General features: G+C 31.0%; 2 protein-coding genes and 1 pseudogene across 2 annotated transcripts; 2 read left to right on the plus strand and 1 right to left on the minus strand.

Annotated features, from left to right (window-relative positions):
* Positions 1–1,851: 1,851 nt before the first annotated feature.
* On the minus strand, positions 1,852–4,947 carry LOC111291627 (transmembrane emp24 domain-containing protein p24beta3-like). Its single transcript, XM_022883427.2, has 4 exons — positions 4,414–4,947; positions 3,687–3,873; positions 3,376–3,483; positions 1,852–2,251 (listed from the first exon to the last, which is right to left on the minus strand). The coding sequence occupies exons 1-4, from the start codon at positions 4,618–4,620 to the stop codon at positions 2,118–2,120; spliced, it is 636 nt and encodes a 211-aa protein (XP_022739162.2). The 5' UTR covers positions 4,621–4,947; the 3' UTR covers positions 1,852–2,117.
* A 3,098-nt stretch (positions 4,948–8,045) lies between these two features.
* Positions 8,046–10,847, plus strand: LOC149514212 (perakine reductase-like). The gene is made up of 7 exons (XM_089745185.1): positions 8,046–8,214; positions 8,674–8,844; positions 8,964–9,176; positions 9,247–9,419; positions 9,585–9,681; positions 9,919–10,072; positions 10,352–10,847. Exons 1-7 carry the CDS (start codon positions 8,155–8,157, stop codon positions 10,525–10,527), a joined length of 1,044 nt encoding a protein of 347 aa, XP_089601311.1. The 5' UTR covers positions 8,046–8,154; the 3' UTR covers positions 10,528–10,847.
* A 667-nt stretch (positions 10,848–11,514) lies between these two features.
* On the plus strand, positions 11,515–13,259 carry LOC149514213 (perakine reductase-like; annotated as a pseudogene).
* Positions 13,260–14,315: the final 1,056 nt, after the last annotated feature.

Genomic DNA, 14,315 nt, shown 5'->3' on the forward strand with positions numbered 1-14,315 from the left:
TGACAGTCCAGTGTCAAATTTTGGGTTTTGGAAAAATGGTAATATGGATTTTGAAAAGAATTCATAGAGAGATGAAGAAGAATTTAACGAGAGAATAAGAAAAGAATAAATAAAATCCTTTTTATATGTTTGACTAACAATTTCTGCAATTATATGAATTTAAATAAATATATTTAAATTCGTTTAATACTTATAATATTTAAATTTATTTAAATATTTATTTAAATTAATATTATTATCTAAATCTAAATTTATTTAAATAAGTACTATTTATTTAAATATATGAATTCGTTAAAATATTTATTTATTTAAAATTTTTATCAAAATGTAAAATAAACAAAATTTTAATTTAAAATTTAAGTTTATTTTTAATTAATAATAAATAAAAATTATTTTTTAAGATCGAAATATTCTACAAACATAAAATTTTATATATTTAAACTAATAATGAATTCAAATACAAATTTAAATATTCATTATTATCCATTAAAATAAAACAAATTCAAATATTAGATATTTAAAAGATATAATCATATCCGTTATGAACGAATAATAAATTTTATATTTAAATTTATTAATTATTTATTTATAATTATTTAAATTTGATATAAATAAATTAAATAATAATAGATATCTATTTATTTATTATTTATTATTGTCTTTAATTACGCCATTTTTTTTTTTTATGTTTTGATTTTAATTTTGTTGAAAGTTCCAGTAAATTTCCCTCCACACCAGTGGCAGCTTTTTATCGTTCTTTTTATGACTAATGGCAGCTTTCTCATAGCAATGAGAATGTGGAAGTCAAACTTGAAAATTGCTCAAGGTATTCAGTTTCATATAAATCAAATATTCAGTGGGATTTTAACCAAGTTCATTACAACTTAAATAAGATTTGTTTAGATAAGTTATGTAACAAATCTTTTTTTAATTTGTTAGTTTGAAATTTTATTTTAATTTTAATCATGTTTAATAACTAAACCTTAATGAACTTTACTTAATGATTTTTATTTACTTTGTCCAATCATATTTCATAATCGGTTATATATTTTCATATCTAAGATGTGTAGTAGAATATATAAAAGTGATAAACAAGTGGTTTCAGATATATTGATTCATGTTAAGATAAAGTAATTTTAAGTTTGAATTATTTTAAATTTAAATTATTTTAAATTCAAATTATTTTATTTAAATTATTTGAATTTGAATTAGATTCGAATAAATTAATTAAATATTTTTAATTCAATCCTTATCAATTTGGATCGACTTCAAGTCAAATTTTTTTTTTAATTTTACAAAAAAAATATAATTATTTTCATATTTTTTAAGTTTGGATATCTTTAACAAATTCAATTTTTTTTATATTTTTAAATTCAAATCATTTCAAGGTTGTTTTTGTTTTAATTTTAATTTTTTTAATTCAAATCTTTAAATTTTTTAGTCCTTGTTTAAATTTCACAGCACTTTTGGTGTTGTACGATTAAATTTATATTGTACGAATAAATTCATCACATCATCAATTAAATTCAAATATTAACTATAACGAGATAAAATTAGTATAAATTTTTTATTTTTTTTTTTCAATCACAACTATAATATTTTTTTTTATATCGCAACTACAATAATTTTTATTATTGATTTCAATTTCACTACAACTAATCACACCACCTATTTAAATGGAGCCCTAATCAAATCAAATTCGATTGAATTTATCGATTGAATTCATTGGAACCTTTTTTAAACAACGTTTTGGGTTCGGTTGCCCACGTAGGATATATCTTCATATCTAGTAGGAAGCCATTTCTATTTAAACCATCCCTCCATCTACATGATCAAAAAAGCCAATACTCATACCGGTGTAAACGTTGCACTGCTGCAAATGAGACTCAGGTTTTCAATAATATTAGGTAAAAGTAGCTCAAACTGATCAAAGTTAGTCTAAAACATATACCATGTCAAAAAGCCAACACTGTAATTGACAAACAAGACTTGAATGAACATAAAACACCAAACTGTCATCGCTGCAAAATTTCGATTTTTATGAACTCATCTATAGGATTCTCCCTATGATCCTCTGGTTAAATGGAACAGAGAAACTACATTAATAATCAGGTAGCTCAAACTCGGTTGTATGCAACTGATTTGCTGAAGAGACTGCGAATATAGAGAACTTGAAGTGCACTAACAAGAGCTAGCAGAATGTACTCTCCAACTGTGTAACCTATAACACGCTTTCTTGTGCTCTCATTTGCTGCAGGCAAATACCGATCATAATGATATACAAGTAACTATTACAAAATTTGCCATATTTGCAGACATCACGATGTGTTGTTAGTATTCTACGAATGTGATATCGATGTCAGTGAATGAAACATGAGCAAACCATCAATCATGCAGTTATCCATTAGTTAATGCATTTCACCTAAACATGTACACCAATAAAAATTTAATACTAACAATGTTCAAGACATACCGCAAAGAATGCACATAACTATCATGTCTATAGGATATCCAAAAGCATAATTGCCATTACACTAGAAATAAATACAAATGATCTCTTTAAGTTTATCATGTGTTTTCTAAAACTTAGACTTCATTTACTGTTTTCTCCAGTATATTCAATGGATGCCTACGAACTTCCATATGGTCACAAGTAACTATCCACATTAATTTTACCAAACTGAACTTAGCACTAAAATGACATGTTTCATTGTATTTACTGTCAGTTAAATGCATCTCGTAACATTCATGCTTTGTAGTCAGAAAGGGACTGGAATCATTGGATCGGAATAAGATTTCTCTCCAATCCACTTGGCAAAGGATATCCCATCACAGGGAAAAAGGAAGCAAGCCAGAATTAGTCCCGACCTTCCTTCCGACAATGGTGGGAGGTACAATCAAGCAGGGAAACAAACTATGGTGGCTGGAAAGAGTCTAGATGGTGATAATGGCAAAACTGACAATATCGTAGGTGTCATGTCAGTGATGGTCAAGCTGGGGGTGGAAGCGTATTCAGAAAGAGAGAGAAAAATGAGAAATGAACAAAAAAAACTATTACAATCAAGCAGGGAAACAAACTATGGTGGCTGGAAAGAGTCTAGATGGTGATAATGGCAAAACTGACAATATCGTACGTGTCATGTCAGTGACGGTCAAGGTGGGGGTGGGGGAGCGTATTCAGAAAGAGAGAAAAATGAGAAATGAACCAAAAAACTATAAAGAAGCAACTCTTAAATGACAAAACCACCTCACTAGCCAAAAACAAAGGTAGTTTCTGCCTAGAAAATATTTACCGCGAGCTAGCAGACTAAAATAAATAAATAGTAATCCTTAATTATCAACACAATACATAAGCAGGAAATAAAAGCAACTTACTATGACGATGCCGAGCATCACGTGCTTTTAAGTACTTTTGTTCTGCTGTAACAGTCTCCAAAGCCTCTCTCAGCTCAGCAATTTTAACATTAATTGGGTCCAAATGTTCTGTAACAAAGGAAATAAAAAACAAATTCCTAAATCTGAATGAAAATAATAATGATATGCTACGTCCCTATACAAAAAGGGTTGAAAAAACAAATCAAATATTGGATGCAAAGTAGAATGCCAACGGTAACAGAAATTTACAGCTTGCCCTACAAAGAAATTGGATATAGACTTCAAAATAAGCAGAGGGAAACATAACAAACCATCTTTGGCAAGATTGTTCTCAGTGGGAATATGGCCGACGTGAATATAGAACGAAACAGTCTCTGGTGTAGAGTAGGGATTGTGGAAACAAAATTTGTACATTCCGCTTTGTGGGGCCTTGAATTCAAACTTGTCCCCAGATGTACCCCTCAAATTGTGAACTGTATTACCCCCAGGAGAAGTCACCTGCATTAAGCAAAAGATTTGGCAGATTATAATCAGCTGTTATTCAAGGAACATCAAAACAAATTATTTCTAAAGACTCAAAATATTACTGGCAACATAAGCCTAAAATTACAAAAAACTCCATAACCCACATATCAAATCAAATCAATTCAAATGCATGAGCCGAAACATTATCAACACTAGCAACAAAATATAATACATTCGTTAACTACAAACCATTAAAATCAGTCAGCCATAGTCCATAGATCAATATTTTACTAATTTAAAACCACCCAAAAAATTCATCAAGAAAGTCCCTCTGATTCCACCAAGAGCAAGATATCACAAAATCTCAAAATATCATAAAAAACCAACCTTTATTCCATTGACTTAAATATGCAACTATAAAAAAAAAAAGCAAATATAATAAAAACCAACCTTTAATAAATAGAATTCAACACCCAACAAAAAAAAAAAAAAAAACACGCCATAAAAAAATCGAGATATCAACACGAATTTCACGAAAAGACATAAAATTTAGAGATCAGATAATAAAGTTACGGTGAAATCAATGCCGGGGTGATCAGAGCTCCAGAAAATATCGTGGTCGACGACGACAAAGCTGCCTGAAACCGTGTCCCCTTCGAAAAGCACGTACTCATACACGCATTCTACGTCGTTTACGGTCACCGAAAGGGAGGAAACATTACTCACCCAATTCAAAAGAAGCAAACCCATCAAAGCCCACATCTTTCCCCATCTCTTCATCTTTTATGATTTTGATTTGGGGAGATTTTTTTTTTTCAGATTTAATTTCTTCAGTTTCGCCAAGAAGTCCAGCATCTAGACTGTTATGAGAGCTTCAACGACCACCTCAGTTTATTACTTGCATTCGAAATTGGAAAACGGTAGCGTCTCCCTTGCTTATACGACGCCGTTTCAGATATGATTTTACCGGTTATTAACTTGTTGTAGTCTGTAGTCACGTTTGGACCGGCTTATAACATATGAGTTGTAATCGCCAAAAGTTAGCAATGACACGCAAAAATTGCGTGTTTGTTCCTTCAAAACTTTTCGACAACAAAGCATTTTGATTAGTCACAATTAAGGATGTAAATGTATATTAGTATTTTTAAGTTATTTAAATTTGATTTGAATATAACTCAAATTTGATTTAATTATTATCGAATCAAGTTTTAGTTTTAATAATTCGACTTATCAATTAAATTAAATTTGAATATTTTTATATTTGATTAAAATAATTTACAAACGTAATCAAATTTTTATATTTTAATATATTTTAATATTTTAATCAATAAAATATCTCAAATTCGAATTTAAATTTAAACATAAATAATGAAACTTTTATCGAATATAAAAATTAATTTTATTTTTTTTATGGTTATCGAACTTAATTAAATAAGATTGAGTAATTCAATTTTTATTTCAAATCGAATTCAAATTAAAAAAATAAAATTTAATCAAATTTGAATCGAGTTTTTAATCTCAAATTTAAAAATAAATTCACACTTAAATTTAATATTATATTAACTAAAACTCAATCATTTATACGTCTAACCACGTCACTAAAAGAGAAATCATAATCAGCTTTAAGCTTCACTTATACCGAAAGAGTTTGATTTGTGAATGTAGAATATTTTCAATGTTTTACGTCCTAGATGGTTTGATGGACATGCAAAATCTAACATACATTAACAAAATTATTTTCCTTGCACTTTTAGACCTCGAATCAGCTTCCCCGTGATCAAATTCAAACTAGCTACAAATTTTGGTATTATTGTGTTAGAGAAGGTTCGATTTATCATCAAGGGTATGTACCATCTATATAAATTTAAAAAATATATTTAAAATTAATTATAATGAAGTCATAATTTTTTATTTTTTATTAATGTTATTTTTATCATTTATATAAATATTTTCATATAATTCGAAATATTAACAACATAATCTTTTAAACTCTTTTTATATAAATCAACATAATTGAATTACGCTTTTTTTTTTATATATTTACCTTTTTTTTTCTTGTTATTTTTTTTTACACAAACATTTTTTATTTAAAACTTAACAAATGTTGCAGTTGATCCTATCCCTGCCTTAAAAATGGAATATTCTCTCTAGACGTATGAAATTGAAAATGGATAATTCCACTTTGCCGGTTTATTACACACTTTCATTTTACATTGGTAAAAGATTTATTTATTTTTTGCTTTCTTGGACTTGATTTTGGAGATGCATTATTTATCTAACAAATTTTATATTAGGCTTTTAAGTGAATTTGTGAATTAAAAAAAAAAAATTAATTAAATAATAATTTTTATAAAAAAATTAAATTGATAATTTATAGAATTTAATATCAAGTAAAAAAATAAAATATTATTTATAATTTAAATTTGATCGATACTTATTTATTAATAAAAATTTTATTAATATTTTTATTAAAAATATTTATAAAAAATCAAATTTTAAAATTTTTTTAAATTTTATAAATTTGTTTGCTGTGCTTTCAATCTTTTCCTCAAATCATTTTGTCCAATGAGCTTGGAATTGGGAGAGTAGCATAGAGTCAAGGCTTCTTTGGGTGGGAAGGCAGTTGTGGAGCGTTTGCCCAATGGAAGTTTGATTGTAAGTGACCAGAAACAAACTCTTAACAAAATAATACTAAAATTTCCTGTTCCTGTGTGTCGGATTTTCTTTTCTTATGCAGTAAGCACATAGATGTTTCTCCTTAGGATTTGAGTTTCTTCCACTTACTCCAATATGCGGCATTCCTGTATGTAACATGGGATGCATCCATATGGGAAGAATTTAAAGAAAAACAAGATCTTATATGGTTGATTTTCCAATCGGGTTACAAAAATTGTTCTAACGCGATCAGGATTTAAATTCTGATAATTTTTAACTATAAAAAAACTCTGGCTACAAAGGATGGCTTCTACACCAGGGTGATGACATAATCCCTATCCCTGGTATGTTTATCTAAATATGCTTGGAAGCTTGTTGATACCCCATCAAAGTGATGAAAATTACACAAACAGAGCTGTGCTTTTGTGATGAATAAGTTGCTGTTTTACCACTATCATCAATTTATTAGGAATTACATCTTAACAAAAGAAATCGAATGATAAAAAATTTAATTCTTATTAAATAAGATTTTAATTTTAAATATTGTAAATAAAAAAATAAAATTAAAAAAAAATTATCTCTATTATAAAATTTAATTCAATTCAATTTTAAATTAATCAAAATTAATTATTAAACATTAAAAAACATTTTAAAAAAATTCTTCAATGATGTGGAGCCTGCTCTTGCAGAAAACAATGTCTGTCAAGTTGATAATACAAGAAGGTACAATCTCCTTTGAATTGGTATTGTACTGTAATAGAGTTGCCTTGCTCAAAATTACCCTAGCTGCTTCAGAGAACTCTCTCTCTCTCTCTCTCTCTCTCTCTACAAATGCTCCTTAAACAAACTCAATCGAGTACATGGCTATGAAGCACAAGTATTGAAATTTAACATTGCACCGTTTCTTAGTTAACTCCATAGTACCAAGTGCACTTGCGGTTATCAAATTAATTACGGGCACGGCCCTAGGCACCGGCGGGTTATGCTCGTCTGGACCTCACTCTTTAATAGTTTTATTTGATTTTATCTCGATACAACATCATATTATTATTTTTTACATTTGATTCTGATTTGTCATGTATATAATTTGCATTTTACTTGATTTGATTTAAAATTAATTTAATTATTTTAATTTATATAATATTTATGAAAATATTATTTTTTAATATAAATCATATCTATTTAATTAATATAAATATAATATTTTTAAATTAAAATATCAAATAATAATTTTATTTTATAATATTTTTAGTGTAATACAATTACATTTATCACATCATTAATTAAATTTAAATATTAATTTTAATAAAATTTATCTAATATAAAATTTTCATTAATAAATTTTTTTTTAATCATAATTATAATAATTATTATTATTATTTTTAATTTCACTAATATTAATTTCGCCCATCACTAAAATTAATTTTTGAGTGAAAGCGAATCCTGCAGCAAGTATCTTCCTCATCAATATAAAAATGGTTAGGGCCCACCTGACACGATTGAAAACAAAATGTTTTCTTATACATGAGAAATTGTTGTTGTATTTAAAAGAGGCTACACTTCACATGATTTCCAGCTATACCGCTAGCCTTCTCAAGACTTCAATCAAGTTCTTTTAAAAAAAATCGGAGATTTTAATCAAGTTGCAGTTTCTTTAAAATGGAGAAGCAACCCCAAATTCAATTTCCAAGAGTGAAATTAGGCAGTCAAGGATTGGAGGTAAGCTGCTTAGTTTTCACGCTCACTGAATTGGATTAACTCAACGCTTAGATAGTTATTCTTAAAGCTGTTCATCTTCACCCAGCTTTTTTTATGGATTTGGATTTGGACCTCTTGTCAGCTGATTTACGCTTGGTTGAATTTTCACTGTTGCAGTATTCAGTTTCCAAATTTTCTAAATTGCACTACATTTCTTACATGTACTTGGATATGATAAATTTAGTTTGAAACGGTTAATCTAAAGACTGCTGAGCTGGGTTTTCTGGGAGCAGCAACTTATCATAGCTTCAGTAAATGAAATAGAGCTTGAACTAAATGAAATAGTTTCATAGTGCTTGAACTGAATGAAATAGAGCCCTTCCAAGTTTCAAGGTAGTTTTTGCCCATTTGATCCGTTATAGCTTACTGATGTTGTTGAAGAAATTCTATGTTCTCATAATATTCCTGTCTATCCCGCAGGTTTCCAGATTGGGACTTGGATGTGCAGGACTTTCAGGAATATATAATACTCCTCTGTCCCACGAAGATGGATGTTTAGTCATAAAAGAAGCTTTCAATAGGGGTATCACCTTCTTTGATACATCTGACGTTTATGGGGAAAAACATGATAATGAGATCATGCTTGGCAAGGTAGTATTATGTAGATGGAGTATCTTCAAATGTTGTCTTTCCAAGATATATTTTCTATAGCCCAAGCAACATTTAGATTGGAACATTCATCAGCAAATGTATTTTCTTTGCATTGTTAGGCCCTGAAGCAGCTTCCTCGAGAAAAAATTCAACTGGCAACAAAATTTGGTATCGTGAAATCAGAATCCGAGGGGCTTCCTCTAATTGAGGTCAAGGGTACCCCTGACCATGTTAGGGCCTGCTGTGAAGCTAGTCTTAAGAGGCTTGATGTGGAGTATATTGATCTATACTATCAACACCGTGTAGATACTTCAGTGCCAATAGAAGACACAGTAAGTATCAAGAGATCATTTCTTTTCTGTTCAGTTTACTTATAGATCCACTGATTGCTTTCTTGTAAAGATGGGAGAGCTTAAGAAGCTTGTGGAAGAAGGAAAAATAAAGTACATCGGGCTATCAGAAGCTAGTGTTGATACAATAAAGAGAGCACATACAGTTCATGCTATCACTGCCTTACAAATGGAATATTCACTCTGGACTCGTGAAATTGAAGATGAAATAATTCCACTTTGTCGGTATGCTGATATTTTGCCATGAAGTTCATAGAACATGTTTATGAGATACCTATAATGCTGATAGCTTTATGTACTTCATTGGAATTTGTTTAGGCATTGAGGCCTAAGAAACTTCAAATATTTTTTCTAACTTCTTTCAATCGTTTCCTGCATCTATTCATACAGAGAACTTGGAATTGGAATAGTGGCATATAGTCCTCTTGGTAGGGGCTTTTTTGGAGGGAAGGCAGTTGTGGAGACTTTGCCCAATGGGAGCCAGTTGGTATGAGACTAAAAACAAAGTCTCAGTAACTGCATTTTTCTTTTTACTTTTTGGTACTTGAGTTGCCAGGATTTGAACCTGACTGGAACTAAGAGTCCAACACTCTACCACCAGTCCACAGGATCACACAACTGTTGGCAGTAACTGCATTTTTAAATTCTGCATGTAAAATTTATTCATTTTGAAGTAAATATATAAAGAATGTTAGTTACAGAAATTGGGGTACTCCTGGAACAGGCAAATCATCCAAGGTTCACAGGGGAGAATTTAGAGAAGAACGAACTTCTATATTCCCGATTTTCAGACCTGGCTATAAAACATGCCTGCACAGTTCCTCAACTTGCTTTGGCATGGCTTCTCCATCAAGGAGAAAATATAATTCCAATCCCAGGTATGCTTGGGTCTTTTTTTCGAATTTCCACAAACAATGTCTTTATATTCATATGGATTTGATTCCAAACCCCTTCTTCCTAGTTCTGAATGGCCAAGGCATTTGCTTGTTCAATCAATGGATTTAATTTATACTATCAAAATGAAATGCTCCTTTTTAATAGCATTGCACGTTTTCTTAGTACATTGCTATCTCCATTAACATGGTTTGCAGCATGGTGATTGTACAGTTGTACCAATCTTTGATATTAATTTCTTTTATCATGTTGAATTTATGCAGGGACAACTAAAGTTAAGAACATCATAGCCAATGTTGGATCCTTGGCATTGAAGCTTAGACAAGAGGATTTGAAAGAAATTTGTGATGCTGTGCCTCTTGATGAGGTAAGTGGCCAAAGAGTTTGGGGCTTCCTTTCTCAATATGCCTGGAAGTTTGCTAATACTCCATTAAAGTGAAGAAAATTACAGAGTTGAAGCATGTTGGCTTCTTTTTTTTTTTATGTAGTTCAATTTGCTTGCTCATAAATCTTATTTGGGCAGAGGAAATCTCCATGGAAAAGAGAGTTCACGTGTGATGAATAAGTTATTATGCTAAAATTATCCTTACCTGTGGGGAATTATGTCACTTGTGGAAGTGAGAATCTCACTTCTTTTTGTGCTCAATTGTGTTTTTTTTTTCTTGGCAAATAAAATGCATGTCCAGGCAGAGATTCTAGACATGATAACTTCCCTTGTGATTGAATTGGTGCATTGTAATAACTGAGTTGATTTTCTAACTTTTTTATTGTTGCTTCTTGGAGTCTCTCTCTCAGACATATTAAGCATTCCAAAGCAAGCGTAAATAAAATAGTTACCTTGAAAGAAAAGTGTAAATCCACAGAAAATTTTGAGGGTTAGTTGAGAACTTGAAATGTAAGAAACATCAATTGTTCCAAATGCAGGGATCTACGTCATTTTAGTAAGATTCTCATTTATCAAGGAAGGTAGAATCAAAATGTCAAGCCATCGAGCAACCTGACTATAGATAATATATATTTTTATTATTCAGGCTACCAGGGATCTTAATCACTGAACTATAAGTTCAGTACCATTGTTGGCAATTATAGATATATACTTTAAAGATCACATTTGGCACTAAATGCAGAAGTAACAAAACAAATCTTTCACAAGCACCATCACCATGTAATATGAATAGCATTAGGCACAACAAATGAAATATGGCAGTTAATTGCCACAGTATTCTCTCATTCTTTTAGTGCATAAAAGGCAGATATAGGTCTCAGGTTGTGCAGTATTCTTAAATATTGCAGAGCCATGATATTTGTTGCCCTTCTCAAAATGGAGGATTGGATGTAATTATGGATTTTCATGGGATAACAACATTCATCAGATCAGTCCCGGCCAAGATTTTTTTTTTTTTATGAGTTCGGACTTCAGACCAAAATGCTTCTATTTCAATACACAAATAAAGTGGACAGTCAACGTCTGGAAGTCGCCTCTCCAATATACAATGGTTGGTTGCATATAAATTCATTTGTGAAAAGAAAACAAAAAATGGGAGTGTGAAACTCCACAAGTTTCCTTGAGCTAGCATCTTCAATCCGTTGAAAATGGAGCAGGAACGCCGAAACTGAGAACTCAAGGATTGGAGGTAAGCCTTAGTTAAGTCAATACCATGGGTGTTGTTTGATGTACAAAGCATATCGAATGAAGCAAAATGATTGTTAACAATGACAAAGAGAATTATCCTTTACTGGTCGGCACCATTTTTCATCAACCCTGATCATCTTGCATATTTTATGTAATATTTGATTTTCCAATCATGCAATGGCTGGATGGCAAATACCTATGTCTTGTGACTGTTTTAACACTGGAGTGCTCTTTGGATGCCTTTCAGAATCAGGATTTGTAGCTAATATTTATGTGGATGACCTTGAATCTTGATAAACATTTTGGAATGCTCTTGAAAACAAGGGTAAGAAATGATTAGCGGGCTTAAGGGCTACTTGGCAGCTGTAATTTCCAACTGCGGTCATAATAGCATCTATCGCTATTTTCAGGTCTCTAGGCTGGGCTTTGGTTGCGCTGGACTCTCTGGGGTATACAATGCTCCTCTCTCCTATGAAGAAGGGTGTTTCTGTTATAAAAGATGCTTTTTCTAAGGCCATCATTTTCTTTGACACATCTGATATTTATGGTGATGATTACCATATAACGAGATTATGGTCGGGAACGTAAGTTTCTTACTTGAATTCCGAAAATAAAACCTCAACCTTTTAAGTAAGATCAAGTCCAACATAAAACTAGCATATTAATAAATTATATACAAGAACCCGAGTTTAGTTCCGTTGTTTTTTGCCGCCATTTTTAAGAGGTAGCATCAGCAGGTTTGGAGTTCTATTCTCAGGCTTGGTCCTCCTTATCTAAAAAAAATTGTATGGAAGAGGGGCAAGCACGATAAGCATCTAGGAGTTGGATCTAAGGCACTCATTATACTTATCAAAGAATGCAGGTTAGGGAAACTGATCAGAGTACACAACTAAAAAAGGCTTAAAGGCACCAATTTATTCAATAACTGTAGCAGTGATCAAATTTTGAATTGAATTTCTATATTGATAAGGATATAATTTTGTTGTACTTGTAGGATGTCTCCATCCAGAGCCTCGCCTGATCACATGTTGACACATTTTTGCATTTTTTTCAGGCTTTGAAGCAACTTCCGCGGGATAAAAGTGCAATTAGCAACAAAATTTGGAATTTTTAGGCGTGAGGGATTCAGTTTTGGCGTCAAGGAGACCCCTGAATATGTGCGAAAATGCTGTGAAGCTAGCCTAAAGCGGCTTGATTTGTGTAGATACTTCAGGATACTGTAAGCAATATCAGGAACACTTCTTTACAATAGATTTATTGTTCATGACCTTTGCTTAATGCATCAAACATTTGAGTGGACCTTTGCAAGACAGCTGAGGGAACTCAAGAAGCTGGTAGAGGAGGGAAACATAAAATATATTGGGCTACCTGAACCTAGTGCTGAAACGATGAGGAGAGCTCAAGCTATTCATCCTATCACAGCCCTGGAAATAGAATATTCTCTCTGGACTTGTGAGATTGAAGAGGATATATTAATGATTTCACATGTCAGCTTTTATCTGTTGGAAAATCAAAACATGCGCAGCACTTATAAATAAAATAATAAATTCAAATAAAAAATAAGAACACATAAATATATTTATTTTGATCTAACTTAAAATAACTTACTTCAAATCTAATTCATTGTCAAATAAATCTTTATAATTAAGAGACTTTTGGAATGAGAAAAGTCACCAAAAACTGCTTACTCAAAACTTAATAAAAAACTCAATTACTACTCATCTGATTATTCTCTTGATCTCTAACTATTTGGGATTACTTAATTAAAATCAAAACATTTTATTTATAAGGGTAAAACTTTTTTGCGTTTACTAAAATCTCAATGTAAGATACAAAATAAACTCAAACTCACTTAACTTTCAATGTATAATTATGAGATTCAAGGCAAATCTCAACAAATCCTCTCACTTGAATCTCTAAACACTTCAAAAGTATCTGCAAAGCTGACACGCTTGCCTTTCTTTTTTTCTTTCATCATAGAAATTTCAACAATTTACTACTATTGTGTGTCTACTCCCGAGAAGCTAACTCACCTAAAGCGATTAAATTATAACTACAACTTAGTATATACCTTACATGACAAAGCATTCTAATAACACTATTGTGATATCTAAGGCGAATACTCCCAATTCCTTGAATCAACACTTTTTCGTTGTTAGCAACTACAATATCTTCATACTTTTCATTCTCATCCAACTCCACAAAGCAATTTCTATCATTGCAAATATAGAGTGTAGCAGCTGAATCTAAAACCTAACCTTTATCACCTTTCAAAGTCTGAGTCTCATCCATACAAGTCGTTAAAATAATATCATCATCATTAGACACAACAGCACCAGTATCACTCTTTTCTTCATCCGATTTTTTTTCATCATTCGCCCTTTTAAAAGTAACTATATCCCTTCTTAGCTTCTTACAGCATACTTGGATATGTTCTTTTTCACCATAATAATAGCATTCTATGTCACTAATCTCTGTCTCTTAACTTTGATCTTTCTTTTTATCAATTAATTTTCTTTTGAGTCCTCTACTGATCAAAACCCTCTACAGCTAGTATACTTCCCTAGGTGATGAATTTTGTGTTCCCATAAACC

The sequence above is a fragment of the Durio zibethinus genome, chromosome 16, assembly GCF_047325235.1.
Source record: "Durio zibethinus cultivar Kanyao isolate XHJ-2024 chromosome 16, ASM4732523v1, whole genome shotgun sequence".
In the NCBI taxonomy this organism is placed as follows: Eukaryota; Viridiplantae; Streptophyta; class Magnoliopsida; order Malvales; family Malvaceae; genus Durio; species Durio zibethinus.

What these genes read in the sequence shown, in the direction of transcription:
- LOC111291627 (XM_022883427.2), bottom strand. Translation starts at nt 4,620, where the DNA reads ATGAAGAGATGGGGAAAGATGTGGGCTTTGATGGGTTTGCTTCTTTTG. An exon ending in ACCCCGGCATTGATTTCACC is followed by an intron (nt 3,874 to 4,413) that starts GTAACTTTATTA and finishes TGCTTAATGCAG; the next exon opens with GTGACTTCTCCTGGGGGTAA. An exon ending in TGATGCTCGGCATCGTCATA is followed by an intron (nt 2,252 to 3,375) that starts GTAAGTTGCTTT and finishes ATTTGCCTGCAG; the next exon opens with CAAATGAGAGCACAAGAAAG.
- LOC149514212 (XM_089745185.1), top strand. Translation starts at nt 8,155, where the DNA reads ATGGAGAAGCAACCCCAAATTCAATTTCCAAGAGTGAAATTAGGCAGT. An exon ending in TAGGCAGTCAAGGATTGGAG is followed by an intron (nt 8,215 to 8,673) that starts GTAAGCTGCTTA and finishes TCTATCCCGCAG; the next exon opens with GTTTCCAGATTGGGACTTGG. An exon ending in AAATATAATTCCAATCCCAG is followed by an intron (nt 10,073 to 10,351) that starts GTATGCTTGGGT and finishes GAATTTATGCAG; the next exon opens with GGACAACTAAAGTTAAGAAC.